Source organism: Nyctereutes procyonoides, unplaced genomic scaffold (assembly GCF_905146905.1).
Source record: "Nyctereutes procyonoides isolate TBG_1078 unplaced genomic scaffold, NYPRO_anot_genome, whole genome shotgun sequence".
Classification (NCBI taxonomy): Eukaryota; Metazoa; Chordata; class Mammalia; order Carnivora; family Canidae; genus Nyctereutes; species Nyctereutes procyonoides.
The window spans coordinates 21290363-21316809 of NW_026575024.1; the positions used below are offsets into that span (position 1 = coordinate 21290363).

Genomic DNA, 26447 nt, shown 5'->3' on the forward strand with positions numbered 1-26447 from the left:
TAGTAATAGCAACTGTTGAGCCCTTATTTATCCCAGACATGGCACTAGGCTCTTTTTAAAACCTCATTTAAAGTTATTAATAGGTATGTTTGTAAGCATTTTATGAGTCCTATAACTAAGAATTCATACAGATAACTGGCACTTAAAAACCTATGGAGTGTACCATGTGGGTACTTTAGTAAGATTCTCAGTAGGAGGAAATCCTCTGAAAGTGCAGGCCTATCAAACTCTGGACCTGCAATGGGCTTCAGAAGTTACGCAGTCAACTCCCTCCATTCATTCCCTTTAAGCAGCAGCTGAAGTCTCTGAAGGCTGGGGGACTCGGCCAAGGTCATCACAGTGAGGAGATCGGATGGAGGCTGTCAGTTACCACAGCTGCCTATTTGTAAACACACACACACACACACACACACACACACACACACACACACACGTATAAAATTAAATTTGATTCGTACTAATTTTAATGTTTATCCAACCAGTGGTGGAAATGAAATTTTAATGCAAGATAACTATTTCAGAGTCTAAAAATTGAACTGGGCTTTCAACACTACATGAAGCTATGTGAATCCCAATCTACTGTACAGGAGAATAATGGATTCTTAATGGAATCTGTGCCTTAGAGTGGAAGAATGATTTTTAAATGAAAAAACCCCACGGAGGTGGTGATGAGAAATGAGTTTAGCCAGATGAATGATTCTAGCAGAAAGTAAGACAGCAAACCAGGCTGGAAGGTAGCCTTTTCTTTTTCTTTTTTTTGAAAGTAGCCTTTTCTTAAAGATCTGATAAACCAAATGCAGACTGTTTGTGCCCAGTGAACAGTGTTTGCTCCCATCTTCCTAGTTCTGCCCCTATGTTGTAGTTCTGATTCTCATAGATTCCCAGTCTCGAGGGTTTCATATGTGCTCCCCTCTTTTTTTTTATGTGTGCATACAGCCCCAACGGTGATATTAACCCATCTAACGAATATTCCAGGGGACCTAGGACTTGTCATTCGGCATTCTGATTTCAGTCCTGCATTTTTCTCACACAGCACAACCATCCTGAGCTTTTCGGCCTGGCAGAGAACACAAATAATTTAGTCCACTACCACATTTCAGACATAAGAAAATGGGGGCCCAGAGAGGCAAAGTACCTGGCCCAGGAATGTCACACGGTGAGTTAAAGACTCTAATCACAAAAGTTAAGCATTTTGACAGATTCATGAACTCTTGGGCAGTTCCATCTTCAGCTGTGAGGACCTCGCAGTCATATTTTGTAGCCTGAAGTGCTAATTAAACCTGAGGAATTATGGACTTCCTATTTATAGGTAGGAGTGAAGGCATTAAGTACGCCATGAAACCTGGGGGACGCAGGAGATTTTGTCTCCTGAGATTCACTATCACATTCAGCCTTTATGATTTTAAGGCAGAACTTCAGCAATGCATAGCTTCAACTCCCTTGATTCTGGACTTGGCCTTGAGCTGCTTCTTAGTCGTGAAGGACCACAGCTCCTACAGCCTTCTTGCATTCCATGAGATGGGAAACCCCACTTTTTCTGGCAAATCTTGCTCTCACCCAATGGAAAGGTTAAAATCAGCCTTCCAAACCTATTTGTTACTTCAAAGGCTGTATTTCAAACTGTTTTTCTATTATTTCAAGTTCTCACCAACAAGTCGCAGCTAATATGCTTTCATTGAATTTGCAAGTGAAAGGAAAGGAGAAAGGAAACCCACAAAAATGTTTTTAAAAGACATGCCACTTGGATATATGATTATCTCATGTCTTTCTTTTTTTAACAGTTCAGAGTGGCTTTCACTGGATTGCCCAAATCAAATCTCTCTCCAGAGGCCTAGCAGTGTGAGCAAAAGCGCTGAAATCAAAGAACTTTCAAGTTTTTTTAATCTGTCAGAGACTGTGGTACTGGGGGAAAAGTCATTTAACCTCTCTCCATCGGTTCCCACTTCTGTACAATGAGGATATAACTATGGAGGTACCTCTCCAGGGCACTGTGTGGATTGGCTAATTAAAGCTAATTAGGCCCTTGGAAAGAACCAGAAAATACTATGTAAGTGCTGAGTATTTATGGGTCACTAACAGTCATAAAACTCCTAAGGGACAAGATTCTGTGCAGGCAGCACAATCTCTATTGGTGATTATTAATTACCTGCTCTTACAAAGAAAGCATCAGGTGTTCTATAACAAGGCAGGGAAAAGAAACATCACACAATGTCGTTCAACAACACCATCTTTATTCAAAAATATATATCTATGAGACATTTCAGAATATACTGCTGCCACCAATGACAGCCTATACTTCTAAATAAAGTCCTAAATTAATATACAAATTTAAGCTTTAAAAATATTCTTTAAGAAAAACAAAACAAAACAAAAGAAGAATGAAGACTTTCTGAGGAATATGACCTAAAGGAAAGGTCCTTTGAGGCCTATGGATTCCCTAAGTAAAGAAAACACACAACACAAAACCACCCACCCCACCCCACCCGGATCACCTCATACATACAAGGAGAAGAAAGGTTCACTTAAATTAAACAAATGAAGTAATAGCACACTTGGGGAGGATACGGGGAGAATTAAAATTTAAAAAACAAAAGCATTTCATTAAAAAACACAACAAAACAAAAAACCCAAAACTAACTTCCTTATAGGAAGTCCACTAGTAACAGGGGTTAGGAGGCCAACACATTCATTTACATAATTGCTACAGTTTCATTTTTTGCTCTTGCTGTAATAATTATGCACCAATTGCTGGTCAAACTCAATCAGATAAAACATAGCAGTGGGCAAAATCCATTATGTCATAACATTTTCATCTAGCTGATAGAAGCAAATATCTACTATACCCCTTTGATTCATGGCTAGTAACATTTTGCTTCCTTGGTGAAAGCACAGAGAATGTCCAAGATGGGTCTATTCCAAAACAAGCGCTCGTGTGTAGGACTAAAGCAGCACGCCATATGGGGAGGGGGTATATGTGCAGAAACAGCAAATATTAGAATTGATCTTTCAATTTTAGAAAAGTCACCTACTGCCCTATGGCCTCTGGGAAGAAAAACTTTGTAGAGACTCATTAATTCAATAATGACAGGACAACAGGCAGTGTCAATAAGCAAACACACAGTCTGTATTCAAATCCAAAAAACAGCTTAAATGCTACTTACTATGTTCTACAGAGAGCTAAACTGAACACCTGCTACGACTTTTCATCCTTTTTGCTTCATGGCAGGCAGGAGAGCTTCTTAAAGGAAAGCCTGCCACACGTTTAAAACACAGGCTATGTTTCAACATGTTTAACATGTAAGATTACAAGTAATTGGCTTTTTGGTAATCCTGAAAATAACTCAAAATAATGGAGATTCTGAAGCCCCCATCACTGAATTCCTTTTTATAGCTTCTGGATTTCAGCCTCTGGGCTCTGACTCCTAGTATACTATTTGGGCAAACTGTTTTCTGCCCTTTCCAATGTCAAAAATAAGCCTGCCAAATCAGAGTGATTTCCAGTCAGCAGGCCTAACCTTCACTAAAAGCAAGGTAAAAATCCTCTCAAACTACATTATATAGTCATAATGTCAGCTGGCATGATAGTGGAATTAAAACCCAAAATTAAAATCCGTGACTTACCCCCTTCCTCTGCCCAAGCTATTCAGTCACAGCTGATCAGAGTACTTCTCCTCCCCCGGGCACAAAGACAGGTGCAGTGGCCAGTGGCAGAAACTGACAAACACAGAGTGTCATATTCGCAAGGGACATATTCATGTTTACTCACCATACTGTAGACATGCGCCCAGTGAAGGAAAGGAGTGTGAGCCCTACTCCCCAAGAGACATGGGTTGAAAAAGCAACACCTGTGCAGAGCCCAGACTCGGTAGCTTTTGGGGTCCACCAGTGCCATTTCTAACAACCGCCTTCACAACCGATTTGGGCCAAAAGATCATGTTTTTAGGAACGTTTTCTCAGACAGTGGGTGCCTGGGAAGGTTGTTCGTAGGAACCTGAAGTAAGTAACTTATTTTTAACTCATGCCTGTGATCCCTGTTACTCTTCTCAACTACAACTTCATGTCCCAGATCAGCTGTGAATCTAATTGCTAGATTTCCTAGTCAGCTTATAAAACAAACACACCTCACCTCTGACTACACGTCACTGGAAGTAAGGAAAAGGAAGGATGAGATTTGGCAAAGCTGCTTGACAGTTGTGCCTCCAACCTTTGGGGTGGATGGTAGCCAGGAAAGTCAATGACACCAGAGCAAGTCCTTCAGTGGAGGCCTGTACTGAACTTGAATAAGCCCAGCTCAGAAAAGAAGCTGCTTTCGTGACACAATGCTGTCCTAAGCGACAAGATTCTTCTGAAAGCTTCCAGAAGTACACATGATTTTCGTAACTTCTTGGGTGTAAAGAGAGAGCTAAGAATGGAAAACCAACAGGGGCATGAACACATGAAGTGGGAGTTTGTATTCCTTCCAAATATGAACCTAAATGACTCCACTCGCCACTGTTTTGAATTGTGCTCAACAGAGAGAGGACGGAGAGGAGAATCAGGGTCTGTGGTTCTTTCTTGAGGCTGCAGGATCAGGATGAAGGAGGGACAGAACCTGGGGCCACAAGGTTATTTCCAACCATGACCTGCCCTCTTCTTTCTGTTGGTAGAGATGGGAATCTGGGGCATGACACCTGTCCTAGTCAGTCGAAAAGAGGTCACCAGCAGAGGGCAGGGGGGCCAAGCCTCCTGTGACGTTGGGCAGCAATGAGAGGTCTGGCAAGCTCTGAATATGGGACTTCAGTTCCTTGCGGACCTGGGTTACCCGAGCAAGCTTCTGTTTATATTCCTAAGGAGACAAAGAGAAGACAATGCAGTTAAGTCTGTAGGTGCTGGTCAGGCTTAAAGAGCCAATACAGATACTCTTAGCTTCTTGCTCTATTTCTTCCCACCAAACACTCCTCCCCTTTTCAGCTAAACTACAATGCTGGGGTTCTCAAAAGGAAAAAAACCCTTGACATAAAAAAGGAAAGCAGAATTCAATACTGGCAACAGTGAATTAAATGGTATTTAACTTTGCACTTGAGATTGGAAGTAAAAGCAGTGACATTTTGTATTTGCATTCTCTTAAATGGTTCTTATCTATTTCAAAACATAAAATAAAATAGATGCTCAGGCTTTACAATTATCTTGAGGGCTCCACCTAAACATGTCTAGAAAAATTACTATAAAGCTACACAGTCTGTATTAAACTGAGAGTAATCCAGATCTATCACCTATCACAAACAAGCACCACGGAAGCTCAAAATACCCACTGCCACTACCTATGTCAAGGATTTCCTCGTTCTATACCTGAGCAACTGTGGCAGGCCCGAAAGAGGCCTTCCAGTAGGCTCCTCTCAACACACCAGGCTTATCTTCCAGAAGCCCAGCTTTCATCAAGCTATTTCCTTGAGAAAATGAAGTGTGGCATTGCCCTGTGTCTGTGACTGCTCAGAGCTCAAGGTCTGCTAAGATTAGCTCCTGCCCAAATAGATTTCCCACAGCTTTCTAGCCCCCTACACATAGGCTACTGTCTGAATGCACCATTTGTTTGGGATTCTGCCCTAGCCTGGAGGGGGACCTTTCTCCTCCGGTCTCAGTGAAGTTCTGCCTCCAATTCCCTATCTGCTTCTCCGGGAAAAGCTCTCCTCATCCAGGAGCCTGGGCCCCATCTCTACCTGTTCTGGAGCCCTCCTGTGCATGGAGGTGCATCTGAACCCCCAACAGGCTGCTCTGAGGTGCTCTCTTCATACATGTTAGACTTCTATGCTCCTCTAAAATCTGACTTCCCTGATGACAGGAACTTGGTATACTATTTTCTTTCCTCCCAGCAAAAGGCACCCTTGGTAAGTCTGTATGGAATAACAACCCTGGGACTTGTGAGGTTTGTATATGGCCCCTTTGGGGGCTGGTCTTTTTTTCTCAAGCTGTGTCATACTCCTCAGTCTTTCTGCAAAGATGGAAAGTTCCTGAGGATGGATCTCTGCGATTAATGCCTCTCCTGCAGGAATGTAGGAGAAAGCACTGGGCAATGAGTCAAAGATTTGGGTTAGTTTTGGCTCTCGCTCTAATTTGCTATGTGACTGTGCGCATGATCTCTCTTGCTTTCTCCTCACCTTCCTTATCTGAAAGTGAAGGAACTGGCCCACCCATAAGATTGTTCTTCAAGTTCTACATTCCTTCCTACCAAATACCTTCTACACTCTTAAAGAGGCAGAGAGTTTGAGGGTATATGCCTAAGCACTTTGAGAAAGAGTGACTTACCCCCACTTACAGGGAACAGGTTAAATGAAGAACACTTAGTTCAAGTTGTAAAGACAAAGTCCAAGAAAGTAGTGGGAGAAGAGATATGTAGTATGGGCAGGGAGGCTCTGTGTCCACATCAGTCAAGGCTTCCACCTAAAATGAGAGCTGCTCACACAAGCCACTGGATGAAGACAGGGGAAGAAAGTAAGCCTTCCTGGCATCCCATTTCTTTCCTTTGTAGACTTAACACAACTAAAATAATGATATATGTAAATTATAAATAATGACTCCTTCATCAAACTAGTAAGCTTCAGGAAGCTAAGACTGGACCCTGCTTTATCCATCATTCACCATGATCAGCAGTGCCCTGTAAACAGCAGGTGTCCAACAGTTGCCCAATAAATTAACAATACTTAAAACATAACATTACAAGCACACATTAAATAATCAGCTTTCATTCTTCAAACTGAAAATTAATTTCACATCTGAGGATCTAAAATGTCAAGGTTCCCTGCACTTCCCTCTGCAAACATTTTTCTTCTTTGGTTTTATACACTTCAAAGGAAATTAATAGAGAAGACCAACTCTCTATTACTGAACATGGATTCATTTAATTAACTTCTTCAGAATTCCATGTACATAAAGGGTAAAATATAGTTACTAAACAGTTATTCCTTGCTCCCTGCCCAAATCCTCTGACCAAAGCTGATAGATGAAAGCCACCTTGACTTGGAGCCACCTCTTGGCAACTACAGAGGAATTTGATAGAAAGAATTCCTTAAGAACGGTTTGAAGATCACATAACCTTTAGTGAGCAGAGCTGGGGTCAGAATCCAAGGTTCCACACTCTTGGGTGACCCTCACACTAACTTAGCAAGTCCATCTGAGTTTAAAACAAAAGGCAGTTGATCTCGTTAGATACCACATTAAGTCAAATAATCTTCTCCCAGGTAATCCTCAAAAGACAAACACACAAACATACATACAAACACACACAAAACAAAAAACCCATTTGTTCCTGTTTGGGGGGTAGGTTGATTGGGAGAAAGTATCTCTTTTTTTTTTTTTAATTTTATTTTATTTATTTATGATGGGCACACAGTGAGAGAGAGAGAGAGGCAGAGACACAGGCAGAGGGAGAAGCAGGCCCCATGCACGGGGAGCCCGACGTGGGACCCGATCCTGGGTCTCCAGGATCGCGTCCTGGGCCAAAGGCAGGCGCCAAACCGCTGCGGCACCCAGGGATCCCGGGAGAAAGTATCTCATCATGCTCAGGCAGCTATCCTATTCTAAGTATCATCAAAGTAACTTTGTTTTAATTAAGAGAAACATGTTCCTCACTAAAGTCCTCCCTCTGGGCTATTCTGAAGCTGATGGAGCCTGTATATACCTCCTCATGCCCCTGGGTTACTCTTTCCATAGGAATTTCTACTTTCAGAGCAGGTGCATGAGCCTAGGAGGGCACCCACTACAGAAAGGATGAAAGTGGAACTGTCATTGAAAATGATTAAAAAAGCAGAGCGTTTATTTACATTTGCACCCAAAACAATGAAATACTACTTAGGTATAAATCTAACAAAATATGTTCAAGACCCATATGAGGAAAACTACAAAACTCTGATACAAAGAACTAAATAAATGGGAGATATTCCATGTTCATGAATAGGAAGGCTCAATACTGTAAAGATGTCAATTCCTCCCAACTTGATCTATAGATTCAATGCAGTCCCAATCAAAAACACAGTAAACTATTATTATGTAAATACAAAGTGCTTCTAAGGTTTACACAGAGAAGCAAAAGACTCCAAATAGCCAATACAATATTCAAAGGTCAGACACTACTTGACTCCAAGGCTTACTATAAAGCTACAGTAATCAAGACAATGTAATACTTTCCCAAAGAATAGATAAATAGATCAATGTAACAGAACAGAGTCCAGAAACAGACCCACATAAATATAGTCAACTGATCCCTGACAAAGGAGCAAAGACAACACAATGGAGAAAAGATAGGATTTTCAACAAAAAAGTTGGAACAATTGTATACCCACATGCAAAAAACCAAATCTAGACACAGATCTTACTCTTTACAAAAATTAACTCAAAACAAATCACAGACCTAAATCGAAAACATAGAACTATAAAACTCCTAGAAGACAGCAGAAGTAAATCTAGATGATCTTTGGTTTGGTGATGACTTTTAGGATACTATACCAAAGACCTGATCCATGAAAGAACGCCTAAGCTCAATTGCACTGAAATGAAAACTTTTCTGCTCTGCAAAAGACACTGTTAACAGAATGAAAAGACAAGACAGAGTGGGGGAGAATGTTTGCAAAGGACATCTGGTATCAGAGAAATGCAAATTAAAACAAGATACCACCACACATCTGTTAGAATGACTAAAATCTGGAACACTGACACCACCAAATGTTGACAAGGATGTGGTGCAACAGGAACTCACATACATTCTGGTGGGGATGCAAAATGGTATAACTCTTCTGGAAGACAGTTTGGTGGTTTCTTACAAAATTAAACATACTCTACCAACTGATCCAGCAATCATGCTCATTAGTATTTATACAAAGGAGTTAAAAGCTTATGCCACACACAAACCTACACTTGAATGTTTACAGCAGCATTACTCATAACTACCAAAACCTGAAAGTAACCAAGAAGTTTAGTAGGTGAATGGGCTATTAAATTTAGGTATATCCAAACAACAATTACACAGCATTAAAAAGAAGGGAGATAGCAAGTCATGAAAAGACATGATGAAATGTTAAATGCACATTATTAAATGAAAGAAGCCAATCTGAGAAGGCCATATACCTGTATGAACCCAACTATATGGCATTCTGGAGAAGGCAAAACTATGGAGACAGGGGTTGGGGGCATGAATAGGCAGAGCAAAGAGGACTTTCAGGGTAGTGAAAATACTATAATGATGGACACATGCCATCATACATTTGTCCAAACCCACAGAATGTACAACACCTAGAGTGAACCCTACAGTATGGACACAGGGTGATTAGGATGTGTCCATGTAGGTTCATCAATGGTAACAAATGCACCACATTGGTGGGGGAATTTGGGAGTGCAGGGGTGGGGGGCATATGAGAAACCTCTGTACCTTCCTATTTTGCTGTGAACCTAAAACCATCCTAAAAAGAGAAGCCAAAAGGTCTAAATGCATCAGCCAAGGGTGATTCTGAACATCCAAATAGAGATAAAGACTGCGTTGAAAACTGTGAAAACACGCACCTGGCCTGGCTGGGACACTTGCATGGCTTAATGCTATGATAAGAGATGAGCAGGTAAGAATTCATGGCAAACTCTCATTAGGTCAAACTGAATAGTAATAATTTTTAAGTCCCCTATAATAGATTCAGTAGTAATAGACTGATCTCTTACCCTTTTTAATTATTTTTTAAAAAATAGATTGTGTTTTCCCAAATAAAGTCATCTATAAATGTCACTGTGGACAAACAAAAAAAAAAAATTGTGATTGAACCCAAACAAAACTATCCCCCAAACACAACTCCAACTCTCACTTGCCTTCGAGTTCTCTCGCTGCCAGGCTCCCCTGGTTGGGCGGCAGCACTTCCTCACTAGCTGCCTTTCCACAGTTTTTCTCTTTGGTTCTGGTCAGGTAGAGGAGACAGATCACGAAAACCCAAGAATCTTTCTTCTCAACCTACCAGTTTGTCTTCTAACCAAGGTTCGGTCCACAAGCTCTGCAGCTACAAGGTAACAAACTGTGCCCTCAGCAGAAATCCGGCTTCTTTTCCTGATATCACAAAAATCAACGTGATGAGACCTGTTCACAATCCTCCAACTCATTTAAGTACACTATATCCTACAACCTCTTTCGTACACCAAGCACCACACTCAGCTAGAGAAATGATGTGGCAAGGTGGTCACACGCTCCTTGTTTAAAATACCTTACATGTGTGTGCAATAGAGGACTATGCCTCTAACATGCTATCCTGCCTGGAACAGGAATGTAGAAGATCAGGACCTCTATGACTTCTAGCACTAGGAGAACAGCTGTCGCATTCCTGCTCATTGGCTTTCTCCCTCTCTCTCTCTCAATCACAACTCACTGGGTCTCTTTTCTGTACCCCATCTTCAGATATTTGCCTTTTCCCTACTACCTATCTTTAGAGGAGACAAGGCAAATCCAAGGGGTCCTGAAGCTCCCTCTTCCTTTCCTGATTATGCATAATTTATACCCGCTGGTGGAAGAGGCGAAGTGGGCTGGGCTGCCATTCAGCTGCATGCACCTACTGCAGCAAGAGCCGTGGAGAGCCATGAAACAGGTGAAGATTCTATTAGACTTGTTGCCACTACCCTCTGTTTCAAGATCCTGGAGGGGAGGAGGGGAGGATGTGGGCACCTGTGATAAACTGCCTGGGTTTATTTGACTGCCAAGAAATGTTTAAAACACAGAGGGTGAGGCCCAGTGTGCAGTTCTGAGATAATGCCTAGGATTTATGCTTCTGGCAAAGCTCTGGAACCTTGCCTCACAGACGCTCTGATCATGCAGTAGAAAACGTGTCCAACACCCCCTGCTTCCTGTGGATTCAGCGGACGCTGTGTGAACACAGGCAATCATGGAGCACTAAGACAACTGACTAAAGGGAGCAAGGCTTCCACATTCTTTGCCTTTTTTGGTTAGGAGCTGCAGGCAAGACCTGATATGCTGCAGATGAGTTCTGAGATAAGAGGGTTAGAAATGACAGGGACTGACGTTGCCGTGACCTTTCTACAGGAATTTCATTTTCAAAACAAAATTATAAGCTTCTCCTCTAAGCAACTCCTATAAGAAATACTGATCAAAATGTAAACGTTGTCTATTTTTTCTAGCTAGAAAATTTACATTAAAAAATTAACATAAGAAAAATTATGTTAGAGGGATGCCTGGGTTGCTCAGTGGTTGAGCATTTACCTTCAGCTCAAGGCATGATCCTGGAGTCCCAGGATCGAGTCCCACGTTGGACTCCCCGTGGCGAGCCCACTTCTCCTTCTGCCTATGTTTCTGCCTCTCTATCTCTCATGAATAAATAAATAAAATCGTTAAAAAAAAAAGAAGAAAAGAAAAATTGTTAGAAATAATACCACTGGCAGGGGCTTGATTTGATGAGACAAGATTTCCAGTTTCAAGACCCACGTTTTCCTTTATCTTGCCCTGTTGTGCTATAGGACATATGGTATATAAAAAATCACCCACTGCTCGGCTACTCCCAATTAAGAGTCATAAAGGGTTATTATGCACGAAACAGTTTATGAAGGGCCCTGTTTTAAAGGTGACCTGCCATACTGAATTTAAGTCAAAGGACTGCTTAATCTCATGAAGGCTGAGAGCCAAACAGAAAGGGGAAGCTGACTCTCACCCTAAAATTATTTAACACCCCGAGTCAGCCCCCTTCATCCTGCCAGGAGGCTTATTACTTGTCGCCACTAAAGCACACAGGATCTACACTTAGAAATCATAGCCTCACTTAAACCACAATTAATGTACTTCTCTTTCTTTTGTTTTTTAGGGAAAATATATAAATCTTCCAACTGAAAATAAGAATAGCACTTCTAAGTTCTCTTCAAAGATCTTTGCGGGAACAAAAAACCATCACTGATCTGCACCTCTCCCCCAGCAGGCTCCATGCTCCCGTGGAACTCAGTGGCAGCTGGAACATTTCAAAATGACACATTTTAGGGTGTCACAGCAAGGCTGGAGCTGCTGAGTAAGACGCTGGGGAAGATAGGAGAAAAGGAGGAAGTTGTGGCTCAAGCTCCAGTGCTCAAGGCCTCTCAGCTCCATCACTAAACCCGTAAGAAAAGTAAACACAAAGTATTTCCCAGAAGGGAAAATGACAAAATGGCTACAATTAGAGGAATGTTCTCAGGGCAGTCCAACCCATCCACTGGAGGAGTCAAATGGGACGGGGCTTCTTAAGCTTGGAGTTATACCACAAAGTGTCTTCAGGATGTTTTTCTCCCAGAAGACCCTCTACACAAAAGGTTTAAGGGAGCTTCTACTGCTGCAGCAAAAACTCTCTTCTGACAGGGATTTGCAGAAAAGAAGAAAAAGATGGTGTCTGTACAAAATTAAATAAAAATGATACTAACAAAAAAAGTCAATTTTAGGACTGGACAGATTTTCAAACTTCATAAAACTAAATACGTACAATTTAACAGATATCCATAAAATGCTTTAAAAAGAGATTTATTTTGGGGCACCTGGGTGGCTCAGTCGGTTAAGTGTCTGACTCTTGACCTCGGCTCAGGTCTTGGTCTCACGGTCATGAGTTTGAGCCCGACATTGGGCTCCACGCTGTGCGTGGAGCCTAATTAACAGAGAGGAGGAAAAAAAAAAAAGAGAGATAGAGATTTATTTTAAAAATGTACCTGGGTCCTCCGAATATGCTTACATTTATGCCATGGGTCCCTCATTATATAAAAACAGGTAAAAACCATGCTACTAAAGTACAAGAACTATTTATGATTTATAATAAGTATTTTTTTTAGGGGCATCTGGGTGGCTCAATTAGTTTAGCGTCCAGCTCTTGATTTTGGCTCAGGTCATGATCTCAGGGTCAAAATAAGTGTTGTTTTTTTTAAGTCAAATGTTAAAAATTTTACATTTTATTTTTTAAAAATCTTAAGTTTTATGCAAAGTAACAAAGCCCCCCAAAACTTGCTTCCTTAACAACCATTTTCATGGAAAACTAGGTTACGGATGTTGCACAAACATCAGAGATGCACGCCTTCCTATGGTTTCTCCTTCTGAGCCAAATACTGACAGAGTCAAGCCTTCCTGGAGGGCAGCTGAGAAACAAAGGGTAGAAAGGTAAAGGGCACTTTCCACGCAGAATAATGTTAGGTGATATTGATTATAATTTTAAGTGCCAGAAGGTCTGCTTGGGGCAAGGCAGCCTGTAGGTTACTGCGCTGCATCTGGATACGGTTTTCTCTGCAAGCAATAAAAAGACCATTTCTTTCCATAAGCAAAAAATAAAAAAATAAAAGGAAGGAAATATATTTCCTGGTTCCTCCAAAAGACTGAGGATATGTCACATCTCTCCCACCAGAGAGAGGTTGCTGTGATAGAACAGAAAATACAAAGTCAGAAAATCCAAGTTCAAATCCTATTCTACCACTTGCCTGTGGTGCACCATATGACTTCACCTTGCTGAGAGCTAAGCATCCTTACATTTAAGATGGGAATGGAAACTATGCCTCACCATGGGGTGATGCCATATTTGAATGAGACCAGGCATGTGCTATAAACTGTTCAATGTGAAATCAGCAGATCCGAAGGCGAGAGGAACCACCACCACCACTCCCATGTTCATTGTTTTATAAGCAGTCCTTAGTCTTCCTGATTTGCATGCTAAGAAAAGGCATGCAGAATTGAAGAAAAAGAGAAGTGTTAATGGAATACAAAGATCTTTCTTCATACAAGTCATCTGAGTATGTCCTGAAAATTTAACACCTTTATTAGAAATTGGTTTGAGCAAATGAAAGAGCCTCCAGGCGCCTGGGTGGCTCCATCGTTAAGCATCTGACTTCAGCTCAGGTCATGATCTTGGGGTCCTGGGATGGAGCCCCACATTGGGTTGCTCTGTACTCAGCAGGGGAGTCTGTTTCTCTCTCTCCCTTTGCTTCTCTTCTCTTCGTGCTCAGGCTCTTTTTTCTTCTCTAATAAGTAAATAAAATCTTAAAAAAAAAAAAAAAGCCCCCCAACCTCCAAGACCATGATAAAAAGTCACAAAGTTTTATTTTATTTTATTTTTTTTTAATTTTTTTAATTTTTATTTATTTATGATAGTCACACAGAGAGAGAGAGAGAGAGGCAGAGACACAGGCAGAGGGAGAAGCAGGCTCCATGCACCGGGAGCCCGACGTGGGATTCGATCCCGGGTCTCCAGGATCGCGCCCTGGGCCAAAGGCAGGCGCTAAACCGCTGCGCCACCCAGGGATCCCCCACAAAGTTTTATAATTAGGTAATACCACAGCCTAGTCCCATCAATCTAAAGGCCAAGAGAGAGGAAAAAATTTGTCTAAGCAGTAAAGCTTAGATCTCATGGGAGTATCACCATTTTGAAAGGAATCTCATCAAAAATATAGTCTGACCTAGCCTAGAGATGAACCAAACTGCACTCATACCAGCCACCTGAGATCAGGACACTCTGCCAAGCATTAGTATAAGGTTAGGGATGAAAGAGTAACAACTCAGACAGGACTTTATGGTCTGGTCAGGGAAGTAATCAAATCATCCATAAACAGGATAACCATGTGGTGCTCTGAAGGAAAAAGACAGGGAGACAGGCCAGTACATATGAGGGGAACAGAGGAGAAACCTGGTTTTATGGGGTAGAGATGGGGGTAGGGTCTTGCAGAAATACTGTCTGATGTGGAATATAAATGATGAAATAGGAATCAACAAGGTGAGGGTAACCAGTGGGAAGGAAAGGCGGTAGAGTGTTCTAAGCAGAGGGAATAGCATATTTTGTAAAGTTGGGAGACCGAAAAGGCCAGCACAGACAAAATGCAATGGAACATGACAAGAGATATGGCTGATGAGGTCAGCAGAGGCAAGCCATGGGGCAGGGCATGGAGCGTGTGGCAGGAACATGCAAGGATCTGGGCTTATATTCCAGGAATAGGGGAAGCCATTTAAATGTTTACACAGGGAAATGACCTGCTCAGAGCTACATTTTGAAAAAAAAAAAAAAAAAAACACGGAGTTGCCATGTGAAGAAAGAGTTACAAAACATAGGAACAAATGCAGGTGGTCTGCAAAGAGGCTAGTACAGGCAAGCAGGGGAGAGGTGGTGGCAGTGGCGGCTAAGGTGATGGGCATGGAGAAAGAGATGTAGAGAAGGGACTGAGGTGATGAAAATCACAAGGGCTTGCCGACCACTCAGATGGAGCACTCAGGCAACAGGAGGCTGTCTGGCAGAGGTGTGGCACAGGGGCTGAGGAGGAGACTGGAACAGGAGGAGGCTGGACTGACCCATCTGGGAGGTGGGACAAAGAGGGAGCAGTGTCAGATGAGCTCTGGAGTCTGCTTCTGATGAATGGCAACGCCATTCTCCAAGACAGGGAAAAAGAAGGAAAGGAAAGGTTGGAAGAAGAGGATGGTTTGTTTTGATCATATGACATGTGAGGTTGTCTGTGGAAATAAGATATATAGGTCTGAAGCACAAGGAAGGGTCTAGGCTAAAAATCTAGATTTAAGCCACTGGCACACAGGTGGTGGCTGAAGACACTTCGAGTGTGTCACACAAGGACAGAATGAGAAAAAGTCTAAAATACCAATATTTACAGGGTGAGGATGGAAAAAAGCTTACTAGGGACACACACAAAATAAAACTGGAACAGCAAGGGTGGTGTACAGAAAGCAGAGAAGGAAAACACATAAAGGGTAATGAATGAATAGTATTACGAGCTACAGAGAGGACCACAAAGAGAAAAGGAAACAAGGGGGTGGGGTGGGGGGGATTAGTATCTTGGCTTTTGAGTCCAGACTAGTAGTGGCAGAGTCTGAAGATACCCACTGCAGGAGAATGTAGATATGCATGCCAAGCTGCAGTGGGTTCAGAAGTAAAGGCAGCGAGAGAAAATGGGGTAATTAAAAAGGGACAGTGGTAGTGGTGGGGGTGTGCTCACGTGAATGCTGTTCTGTTTAATATTAAAAAGGCAAAGCATGCTGCCTGAGAAGGGCACCTGTAGCCAGTCTACTGAAGAATTCTTGCACAGAAAGGAAATAAAGTAACCCTGAAGGCTCCATGTGATAAAGAAAGGCAGATTCTAACAACTTCAGGTTAGACAAGTGTTAGGACCTGTTTGCCCCAGGTGAGGATAACACTGCTGTTTCATAAATGAAAACCACAATAATGATAAAAGGCTGCAAGGACCACTGGTCTCAGCAGAGAAAGCCAGAAAAAGCCTGGAATGGGATCTACAGATCATCATCACTGAATCATAACTGGGGTAAATGATATCCATGGGAATAACTCCTAGCAAGTCTATGCCTCACAGAACAGAAACACGATGAGCAAAATAAAAGGACCCAGAAAAGCACCAAATACATCATACCAGACATTTTGAAGAAAAAGCAGACTGAGTCCATTAATCACTATCCAAACCCCAAGAATGCTCAAGAAGGCTGCTGGTAAATTTCTGTTGTTTGAAATTGCAAAGTTACTCTGCTTCAAGTTCTCCAAGTATCTTATGTCCATACTTTTTCCTAAAGGTGTTTAAGAAATCTGAATAAGGGAGAAAAGCGAATAATGAGACTTGCAAAATCATAATGACAGCTAGTACCTTCACCTCTCCACATTAAGCAGGCCACACCATTGGGAGCTCATGGGCTTCGTTTGCACAGGTTCCATTTTGACTCCTGATTACAATTATGAACACTTTTACTCTAATAATAGAAAAAGACTTTCTAATCTTATTTCAAGTCCTATATTTTATAAAGATAAAGACAAAAAGTCAGAGATGAAACTTCCAAGATTACAAAGTATGATACAATCCAATTGTACTTTCTACAAAAATTGCAACTTGAAGTGGGTGAAGGCCTACCTTAACACTAGGTAGGAACATTCCTAAAGACTAAATAGATCTCTGCTCAAAATGACATGTATCCATTCGGTCACAGATATTTAGACACTAGAGCTCAAATTTCTGTAATCTGAACCTGCTCTCAAAGTGATGCTCAATCAAGTCAGTGTTAGAAGAAGTAGCTGCTATTTTCCACAGCTGTTTCAAATGTAAACAGATAAAACCTAGAAGAGAGCTCCATTTGTCTAAGTAAACTATTCAATGCTCATTTCTTCACAAAACAATGATTAATCCTTAACTTGGGGATGGATATCTGTATGTCCTATCTCCAAAGCTCTATTAAGTGACAGAATGCTGACGATGCTTTGAAGACCAAGAACTCCTAAGGCAGGAATGCATGCTAGTGGCAAAGACCTTGAAATGTATATAAACTCTAGCATACTTAAAGATAAGCAGACATCTACACATACACACAGAATCCATTTTTGGAAATTTACAGGAAAGAATTAATCCAAACTGGAGGTTAGCTCAAAGTAAAACAAAACGAAGCAAAACAACAACAAAACCCACACTAAAAACCAAAAACGCTCAATAAAAATAATCACTGATTATCCAACTATAGGTGTTCAAGCAACCATTTAAAATGTTTACGTAGGTTTCTGTTAATAAGAGAAAATGATCATATAAAGTTAAAAAAAAGCATAACAAAATTATCTATGTATTATGATCACTTTAATTTTAAAACTGGAGAAAAAATAAAATAAAATAAAATAAAAATAAAACTGGAGAAAACAGGCACCAGGATAGCTCAGTAGATTGGCGCATCCTGCTCTTGGTTTTGGCTCGGGTCATGCTCTCAGGGTTGTGGCAGTGGGCCTTGTGTCAGGCTCCACACCATCTACTCGTTCTTCTCCCTCTGCTCCTCCTCTGGTAGCTCACTCTCTTTCTCCTCTCATTCAAATAAATAAATACAATCTCTTTTTAAAAAAATAATAACTACAGGGATCCCTGGGTGGTGCAGCGGTTTGGAGCCTGCCTTTGGCCCAGGGCGCAATCCTGGAGACCCCGGATCGAATCCCACGTCGGGCTCCCGGTGCATGGAGCCTGCTTCTCCCTCTGCCTGTGTCTCTGCCCCCCCCCCCTCTCTCTGTGTGTGACTATCATAAATAAATAAAAATTAAAAAAAAATAATAACTATAATTGGAGGAAAAAATAAAGGAAACATAACCAAAATGAAGTTTTCTCTGGGTAGTGAGATTATCATTTTTTATACTTATTTTTTAAGTTTCTCTGTAATGTGTTTGTAATAAGAAAAACAGAAATAAAGAAAGAACTAATGGTTGAATAAGAATGAATGTTCTGGCAGGCAAGCAATGACAAGGGGCCCAGATGCTGTTTTCACTTAACATGCATATGTACTTTATAAATATGAAAAATTAGTGATACACACACAGGCCTAAACTCAATGGAACTATTTTAGAAAACAGGAGGAATTGCCAAAAGTTGGGCTATAATCATGGAAATAATGCTATGACTAAATGTATGGAATTCTAGCTGGGAGAACCTTGAAATCACATCACTTCTTTAATATGAAGTCTCAAATGTTGGCAAACCATGCCCTTAGGTCACCAAGTATGTGATGTACATTATAATGATTATAATGTGGTATTTTCCTCTGGGATGAAAAGAGATGAACAAACATCAAAGTTTTCACATTGTAACATAAAAAGAATACACATATGAGTACCTACCCAAACACACACACACAAGCACGCACACAAACACTCTCACAGATAGAAAAGCTCTGGCTGCAAATCTAATCTGAGTGTTAAGGGCTGGCAGCAACTGAAAAGAATGCAAAGACTTAAAAGACGCAGCCTCTAAACTCAGAATTACTTGCAGAACCACACAATTCAAGAAAAGTCCCCAACTACTGGAAGGAAACTAGTACATGGAGGTTCCCATATCAAAGCAGGGGTGAAAAAGCCATGGGCAAGCCATGGGTTGCCGTGTAGGGAAGGATTTGATTATGAACCCTCCATGGTGTCACTTGAGCACTGTAAGCAGACGGACCTTTTCAACAATGGCCGGGAATAGCCTGTGGTGCTGACAGCACTGTTAGTCTAGGGAGGAAAAGAATCATTTGCTAAGGAAGGCCAGTGAGTGTAGAGGTCTGTAAGCAGGTGGGGCCAGGCTAATAAGCAGGGCCTCTAAACTCCCAGAAGAATACTATAGATGTTCACTAGTGTCAGGAGTCAGGAGATTAGGGTTCTGGTCCTTGCTGACTTCCTCTATGACCCTGAACTGCTCAGACACTTTGAACTTTGTTTTCTCATCTAAAATGAGGATTAGATCACCTGCTCCCATCTGCCCTTATTGGAACGGACAATGAGATACTGGCTTTGAACATCATGGGAAAAAGAAGAATCTACTCCAAAGCTGACAAAAATGGAGCTCTCTATCTCCATCTATTGCCTATCCCATTATTGAAATAAATGCTTCTAACCATCTGCACCCTGGAGGGAGGGGGACGAGGTTGCCAAAAACAACAGACGGCCATCAGTTTGGTTTAGTACCTCCTCAGCTACAGCCAAAGAATTTCTCAAGTTGTTATAACTAAAGTGTAAATAGAAATATGAAGAGTCACAAGGCGATGTCAGATCCTGGGACATTTCCCCCTTCCCAGCTGTACTGTCTGAACTGGAAGGTTCTACTCTGGAGTATTCATTACAGCCAAGAAGGAAGCGCCAAGCTGTGGAGAAACAGCAGCACCCTCAAGTTCAGTGAGTCAGTCACCCCTCACCTCCCCAGAGCATGCACAATCACAGCCAGGAGGGTACTTAGAACCTCAGTGGCAGTCAGCTGTCCCAAACCTTAGAAAGGTCTTCTCAGGGGCCACTCTGAAATGCTTCATGCAAGTATTTTAATCCCCCTACATAAGATGGCATTTTTCTAAAACAAGGTTCTTGGGGATTGTTGAAATGATTCAACTTTGGCTACTCTTCTGTGTAGGATGTCTTCCGGCTGTTGACCCGATGGAATCAAATTTAAAATAAAACAACAAAGGAAAACACAAACCTGGTGGAAAGTTACCAGATGTCTGCCTTGGATTCTATTCCTGGTCTGTGGCAAACTCCCTTCTCTGGGTCTGAGTTTCTTCACCAACTTGGAAGTCAGACTCTGTGATGTCTAAGGTTCTGTCCAGCTAAATGATCCGTGTTGATGACTTACGCAGACAACCAAGCCTCAATGTGCCACTTCATTTTGAGTGAAGAGTGAAGCTGACTGTCATGGCTGTGCCTTGGTGCCTTTGCTTAGCACACATGTGTCTGTATGCATGCTTTGTGAACTGGGAGTACACACACCTACTACAAGGTGGCATACACTACTGCCTCTTCTGTGGTCCTTGATACTTATGGCACCTTAATAGGTCCTTTGTAATGTCAAATGCAGCAATAAGTGGGCCTCTAACATGCTTTTTAAAAATCTGCAGTAGAAATTTTTAAAAATCTAAGTAAATAGAAAAAAATCTTATGTTCATGGATTGGAAGACTTGAGATTATTAAAATGGCAATAGTTCCCAAAGCAATCTAGAGATTCAGTACAATTCCTGTGAAAGTTCCAATGACTTTTTTTTTTCCAGAAATGACAGCCGAACACCATGATGTGAATGAAAATAACTGGGTATTAAAGGTAGTAAAACTGCAAGTACCTGCTCCTTTTTGACTTTTTTTCTCCAATGCTTGTACAAATAGATCTGTATTCCTCCCCTCGGTCCCTCCCCTATCCCCCACATACCCTGATCACTCAGATGGAACATATCCACATCATGCTTTATCCAAACTGACAAGACAGGAACTCCAACCAACCCATTCTTATTATGGCTTATGAGCTTCTAACAGACTACTGGGGTAATAGCCACCTCTGTCTATTAGAAACCTTCCATTTGCTCTAAAAACTGAAGTTTGGAGGCTTTTCTGGTACCTTTGGCCTTTACCTTTTTGAATTAACCTTTTGTACCCTCCGCACTTCTTAACCGCCTCTAGGCTGCCATTTGTGCTTCCTTCCACATGCCCTCTTTCCCATTGTTAGGTTTTTGCATGTTTGTGATGAAAGCATTGCCAACAGTTTTGAAGCAGCCCCCTTCTAACCTTGCCTGGAGTTTAAGGGAAAGGTGGTAGGCCAATGGCAATTATAACATCCAGAAACAGAAGCAACAAACAAACAAGTACACAAAACAAAACAAAACCCCATCATCTCAAAATGAATCATAATTCTACTTAAAAGGAAAAAAAAGCACAAATGAAAAAACCCATAGGAGCTTCTATGAAAAGTCACCTTTCTTTACCACATATTAAATCAGATTTGTCAAACCACTTTTCATGCAACCTAAAAAACCAAAAAACAAAAAAAAATCATCTTCATAGAAAAAAATTACACTGACTGATGTAATTTCATGCAGAAAACAAGTATTTATTGAGAAACAGTTATGTTCCTGGCACTGAAAAGGCATAAGACCATGTAGGCTAGCAGACTTTGGAAGATCTGCTGAAGGTATTACGGTGTTCAGAAACTGCCCATATGTTTAATAATTCTCTCATATTTTAAATAAACTTTTGACCAAATTAGTGTTATTAACATGTACATTTTCTCCAGGTCTATTTCAACTTAGAGTGAGCTAGAATATTCTCCTTACTTCCTTCTCACATGCTAAACTCCCCGTTCACTGCTGTTTCTTCCCCCATTAGAGTGTAAGCTCCTTGAGGAAAGATCACACATCTTGCTCATCTTTGGACATCTTCTGAGTGACAAAGGCTTTGCTGACTTTATTTATGAATAAATAAGCAGCTTCTCGGGGATCCCTGGGTGGCTCAGCGGTTTGGTGACTGCCTTCGGCCCGGCACGTGGTCCTGGAGGCACGTGGTCCTGGAGGCCCGGGATCGAGTCCCCCGCATCGGGCTCCTGCGTGGAGCCGGCTTCTCCCTCTGCCTGTGTCTCTGCCTCTCTCTATCAGTCTGTGTCTCTCATGAATAAATAAGTAAAATCTTAAAAAAAAAAAAAAAAAAAAAAAAGCAGCTTCTTAAAGAGCACAGAGCCTATCCCATTGGAAGACTGTGGCACTTCCCTCCTACCCCTTCTGTCTTTTGTCTGTCTTCACTCATTTGTCTGTTCTAGTTTGGCTTTTCCATTTATAAACATATTTCTCTTCCTCAACTGCTATCTCCTTTTACAAAAAGGCTTGCCTTCCAGGAAGTTTGCAATTGACCTTAAACCACAATCAGAGTTGCCAACTGTCTCCTTTTTTTTTTTTTTTTGGCCAACTGTCTCCTTAATCTACATTATGGACCATCCCCTGGTTTGGTTTTATGTTCACCGCTATGTTTATGCCACCATGACTTCCTTGAGGGCAGAACACAATCTTTCTATGTGAGCTGAAACTGCTTCTCCTACATACCAGTGTCTGAATCATCTTTGGCTCTGAATCATCATATTCCCTACCCCAAAGCTTAGGAGTCACCCAGAAATCTAACATAAGATTCATAAGTGAAAGACAAAAAGGTATGCTTGTTACATGAAGGAAGAGGTGAACAAAGAAGAAAGAGGACAGACAGAAAGAAAGATGGACAGAAAGATAGACAGACTTCATGTGTTAACAAATTAGAACTTTGGGAAGAAAACAGACTCTCAAGCAAATCATTACATTTCCAGAGTTCTAAGAACTGCATGCTCATACATTAATGGCAATGAAAGGATTAAAAAATAAAAGCAGATTTCATTTACATTCTGATATAGCAATTTTAAAACAAGGACTGCCAGTGTCAAAAAAAAAGTGAATGCTGAAGAGATAAATATACTTGATACACAGCCCTCATCAATAAGACTTTGAGGATTTGGAGTAATTCATACTGGTAATGCATCATCTTTCAAATGGCATATACTTTGCAAGTTTTGCCATCACCGTAAGGGTATGGTGGAAGTAAGACCAGTCTGTTATGGAATGTGAGAGAAAAATTATAGATTCTAGAGAGCAGACTAGTCACATTTTTAGCAAACATGAGTAAAGAACTAAAGCCAGCTCTTAACATCTTATGTTGTATTCAGTCATTTGATTTTTTTTTTTAATTAAGCAAATTTAGCTTCATTTTGAAGCTAATGGTTTTGTTCAAGTGGCTAAGAGACTTGGTTTTTGAGGGAAAAAAAGGACCTTTATTTAGCTGAGAATCTGTACTTTCCAGTGATGGGAGCCTCCTGATTCTTAAGCAATGGAATCCCAAAGCCTAGATGAGCAGAGGAATCTGGACTGGAAAGCTACAGAACAAACCCAAATCTCTGAACCATCTCTCTGCTTAATGACCTTTCATGACATCTTGCAAACCACTAGTTCTACAGAAACCAGAATCATCCCCCAAGAAACATAGGGAGGCAAGTGCAACTGTGAGGAAGGGAAATAAACAAAGAGTTAATCCACTCTACCAACCCAATCTCCTTCTCAAAGACTCTGTCCTCTATGGTTGCTTACCACGTTCCACCCAACAGCTGCTCATGATAATCAATGTCTGACAGATCAGAGAAAGCCCTTAATGTGTCGCCAAGGGGCAGTTCAACAGATGGCATGGTGACTTACAACCAGAATCATTAATTACACTCTCTTATTAGTCCCGGGGCACAGTGCTGAGAATGCTTCCTCAGTGAAAGATGAGCATTTCAGATAAATGACCGTCTGGTACTGCCTGTGAAACTCCCTTTAGGATTTCTGGTCAGTGTTGATTTCTAAATCTAAGCCATACTATCACATCATCACAGCCATTTCCCATCTTCCACTTCCAGGCTGGTTTATGAAGTTGCCTGTACCACCACCCAGCCCTGCTCCTGTAATCACTGCAGGTAAGGATAGCATCAAAAGTGCCCTCATTCTCTGTCCTCAAGTCAGTGACTGTGTGGAAAAGCAAACACCATCATCTCAGCCATAGGACTAGCTCTGTTTCCCCTCTCTCTGTACCAGAGAATGTGTTTCTTGTGTGCCAGAGTGGGGAAGGGGGGAATATCCCCTGCCTCCCTTATCCACTCTGCTGTTTCTTATATGTAACTGATTCTCATCTCAAACTGTCCTCACCCTTGAAACCACTAGCAGCTTGGGGCAAACAAAGCTTCCCAAATGTCCACTCTGCTGGATGTGTTATGCAAGCACTGATATTGAACCACCACGTACTTAAAAAAGAAGCCAAATAAATGCATGGCGAGAAACTAGTTCTAAAGCCCATCCCTAAGGGCATTCAGACTGATGTCAATTCAGGGTAGAAATTGGTTCCTTCTCAACAATTTGAGAACTGGACTCCCTACACATTACTGTGAAATTCTACAACTGACTGCAAAGCTTATAGCCAGACTACTTACTGGCCTTAACCATGGATATAAGTCAAAAATAAATCTCAATATAATCTAAAAGAAAGACAATTTTAAGTATTTTCCAAATACTACCAAATACACATACTTTGGTTTTGTCAATCACCTGGTCTTTTTGAACCTCAACTACAGTTTTTTTTTAACGTGATTTCAAACAGAAGTAATCAAGATACTAAATGCTTTAGGATTTCATTGTTTCTTGCATTCCAGTTTGTTCTTTCTTGGACACACAAAAATGTTGACTTCAATTTTCAACTCGGTTCAAATAATTACAGTATCTGATAGATGTTATCATCTCATAAATTTTTTAAAAGACAAAAAGATGTGTCAGTGAAAGCACAGTGAAAACCTCCTACTGTGGACTACAGGGAAGGAAACTTGGGGAGTCTGGGTCGGTCTCACCGTGTACTCACTTCTAGTTTTTTCTCCTTTTCTGACAAAACATCTTTCTGGTTCTGGGTGTACTCCACCAGCATCCGAGCCAGCTGGCGCCGATCTTCCAGTTCTGCCGCCAGACGCCCGTTATATTCTGCTAGTAACAGACATGCTTCATCTACTGTTTTTGAAAGACGTTCAGCTGCCTCTTTGTCTACGTACAAATGAGACCAAAAAATAGAGACAATATAGAAATCACACAGGCATGATTGCAAACATTTCTGGGGGAGGTTAACAGTTTCTCTCCCAATGTAGAGAGTCCAAGAATAAGTCAGAACCTGTAGACAAACAATGGACTGGCTGACAGAGTAATCCAAAGGCACTCACTCCTGTTAACAAGGCAGGACATCTCTGAATTACCTGAAGTGAGGCAATTATACAAGGAGGGGAATGTTGCAAAGGATTTCTAAATGCCTATTCCTGCAAAAGCTCTACAAATAAAACAAAGATATTTAAGGTCATACATGAAATAATTTTTCCTTGCCTCTGAGAATCTCGAAAGCGCTTTCATTTATATTATTTTGTTAAGTATTCTTTGCACATTCTTCCGAAATACAAAAGCAAGCATTCATTTCTTGGGTATGGAAACTAAGACCAAATAAAAGCTATAGGACAGGTTCGATATCCTGCAGTTAGCAGAGGAGTTGGGACTCAAAACTATGTCTCTAAAATGGGCCTATAAGAGTCTAGCCCTTATAAATAAATATCTAAGTCTTGAAACCTGGGGGTGAGCTCCCTTCTTCCATTCAACAAAATAAAGGGCCTCATAATAACAGATAATCTTTCAAATTCTTAAAACATGACCCACAGTAAGAAATACACTTTTATGCGAACACATAAAAAGAAAGCTTCATAAAACAATACTATCCTTATTATGTGCAAAGTGTTCCATCTTCTATTCTTTTTTGTTTTTAATTTTGGTCATTACCAACCAGACTGATTTCACATCTAATTAATGGGTTTTAACTCACTGGGAAAAAAACTGTTGAAGTATCAAAGTATAAGAAAGGATATTCTTATGAAAGGTAAGGTGAACAAGGTGCACTCAACATTAGGAAATGAGAGGAAGGGACAAAAGGATGAGCTGTATTAGAAAAGAACTGATATAATTAATTTCACATGGTTCTGGTGAAATTAGAACTCTAATTTGTATACAGCATTTTAAAAAAGGTCCTGAAGGGTCAAAAGAGTAGATCAGTGTTTTGAAGCCAAGAGCTCTAGGGATTTCCAGTAGCTCTACGGAACAAACTAGAAGGGGGATAGTGATACAGGATGTTGCTCCCTATAAATGTATGTCATCAGAGGTGAGAGACCTCAGCATTCTCATAGGCAATTGGGATTTAAGAATTCCCAACATAGTTTCTCTACTGGACAGTCTGCCTGACTTTCAGACACCTTCTTAATATGAATGTCAGGAGATAAACTGTTGAGAGATCCTAAATTAGGACTGATGCTAAAGATCAGGTTCCTTAGGAGCAGGGAAACAAAAGTATGTTCTTGGTGAAGGAGTTTAAGAGTGAGCTAAAGACAGTACAAAGGAAAGAGACAATCTCAGTCACAGAGAATTAAAGAGGACGGTGAACTTTATTCTTCAAGATTGGTGGTATGGTCTAAGAACAAGGAGCTGGAGTGGTGAGGTTGGTTTTGGCTTTGTCATTGTTTGACTGCATCTCTCTTTTTTTCCCCCCAAGTGTGTAATACATTATAATGTCTTGAGTACCCATGGCAAAAACAGCAAGTGTTTTAGTTTAAAACACTAATTTTAAAGATTA

At 41.0% G+C, this 26447-nt stretch overlaps 1 protein-coding gene across 1 annotated transcript in view; it reads right to left on the minus strand.

The window, feature by feature from the left end:
* Positions 1 to 2214: 2214 nt before the first annotated feature.
* The window catches only part of RPRD1B (regulation of nuclear pre-mRNA domain containing 1B), a 52455-nt gene continuing 28222 nt past the window's right edge, over positions 2215 to 26447 (minus strand). Inside the window, exons 6-7 of the mRNA XM_055303024.1 lie at positions 24654 to 24829; positions 2215 to 4825 (exon numbers count right to left, since the gene is read on the minus strand). Of these exons, the coding sequence (XP_055158999.1) occupies positions 4676 to 4825; positions 24654 to 24829 (326 nt within the window). The 3' untranslated portion in view covers positions 2215 to 4675. The remainder of the gene's footprint in view (positions 4826 to 24653; positions 24830 to 26447) is intronic.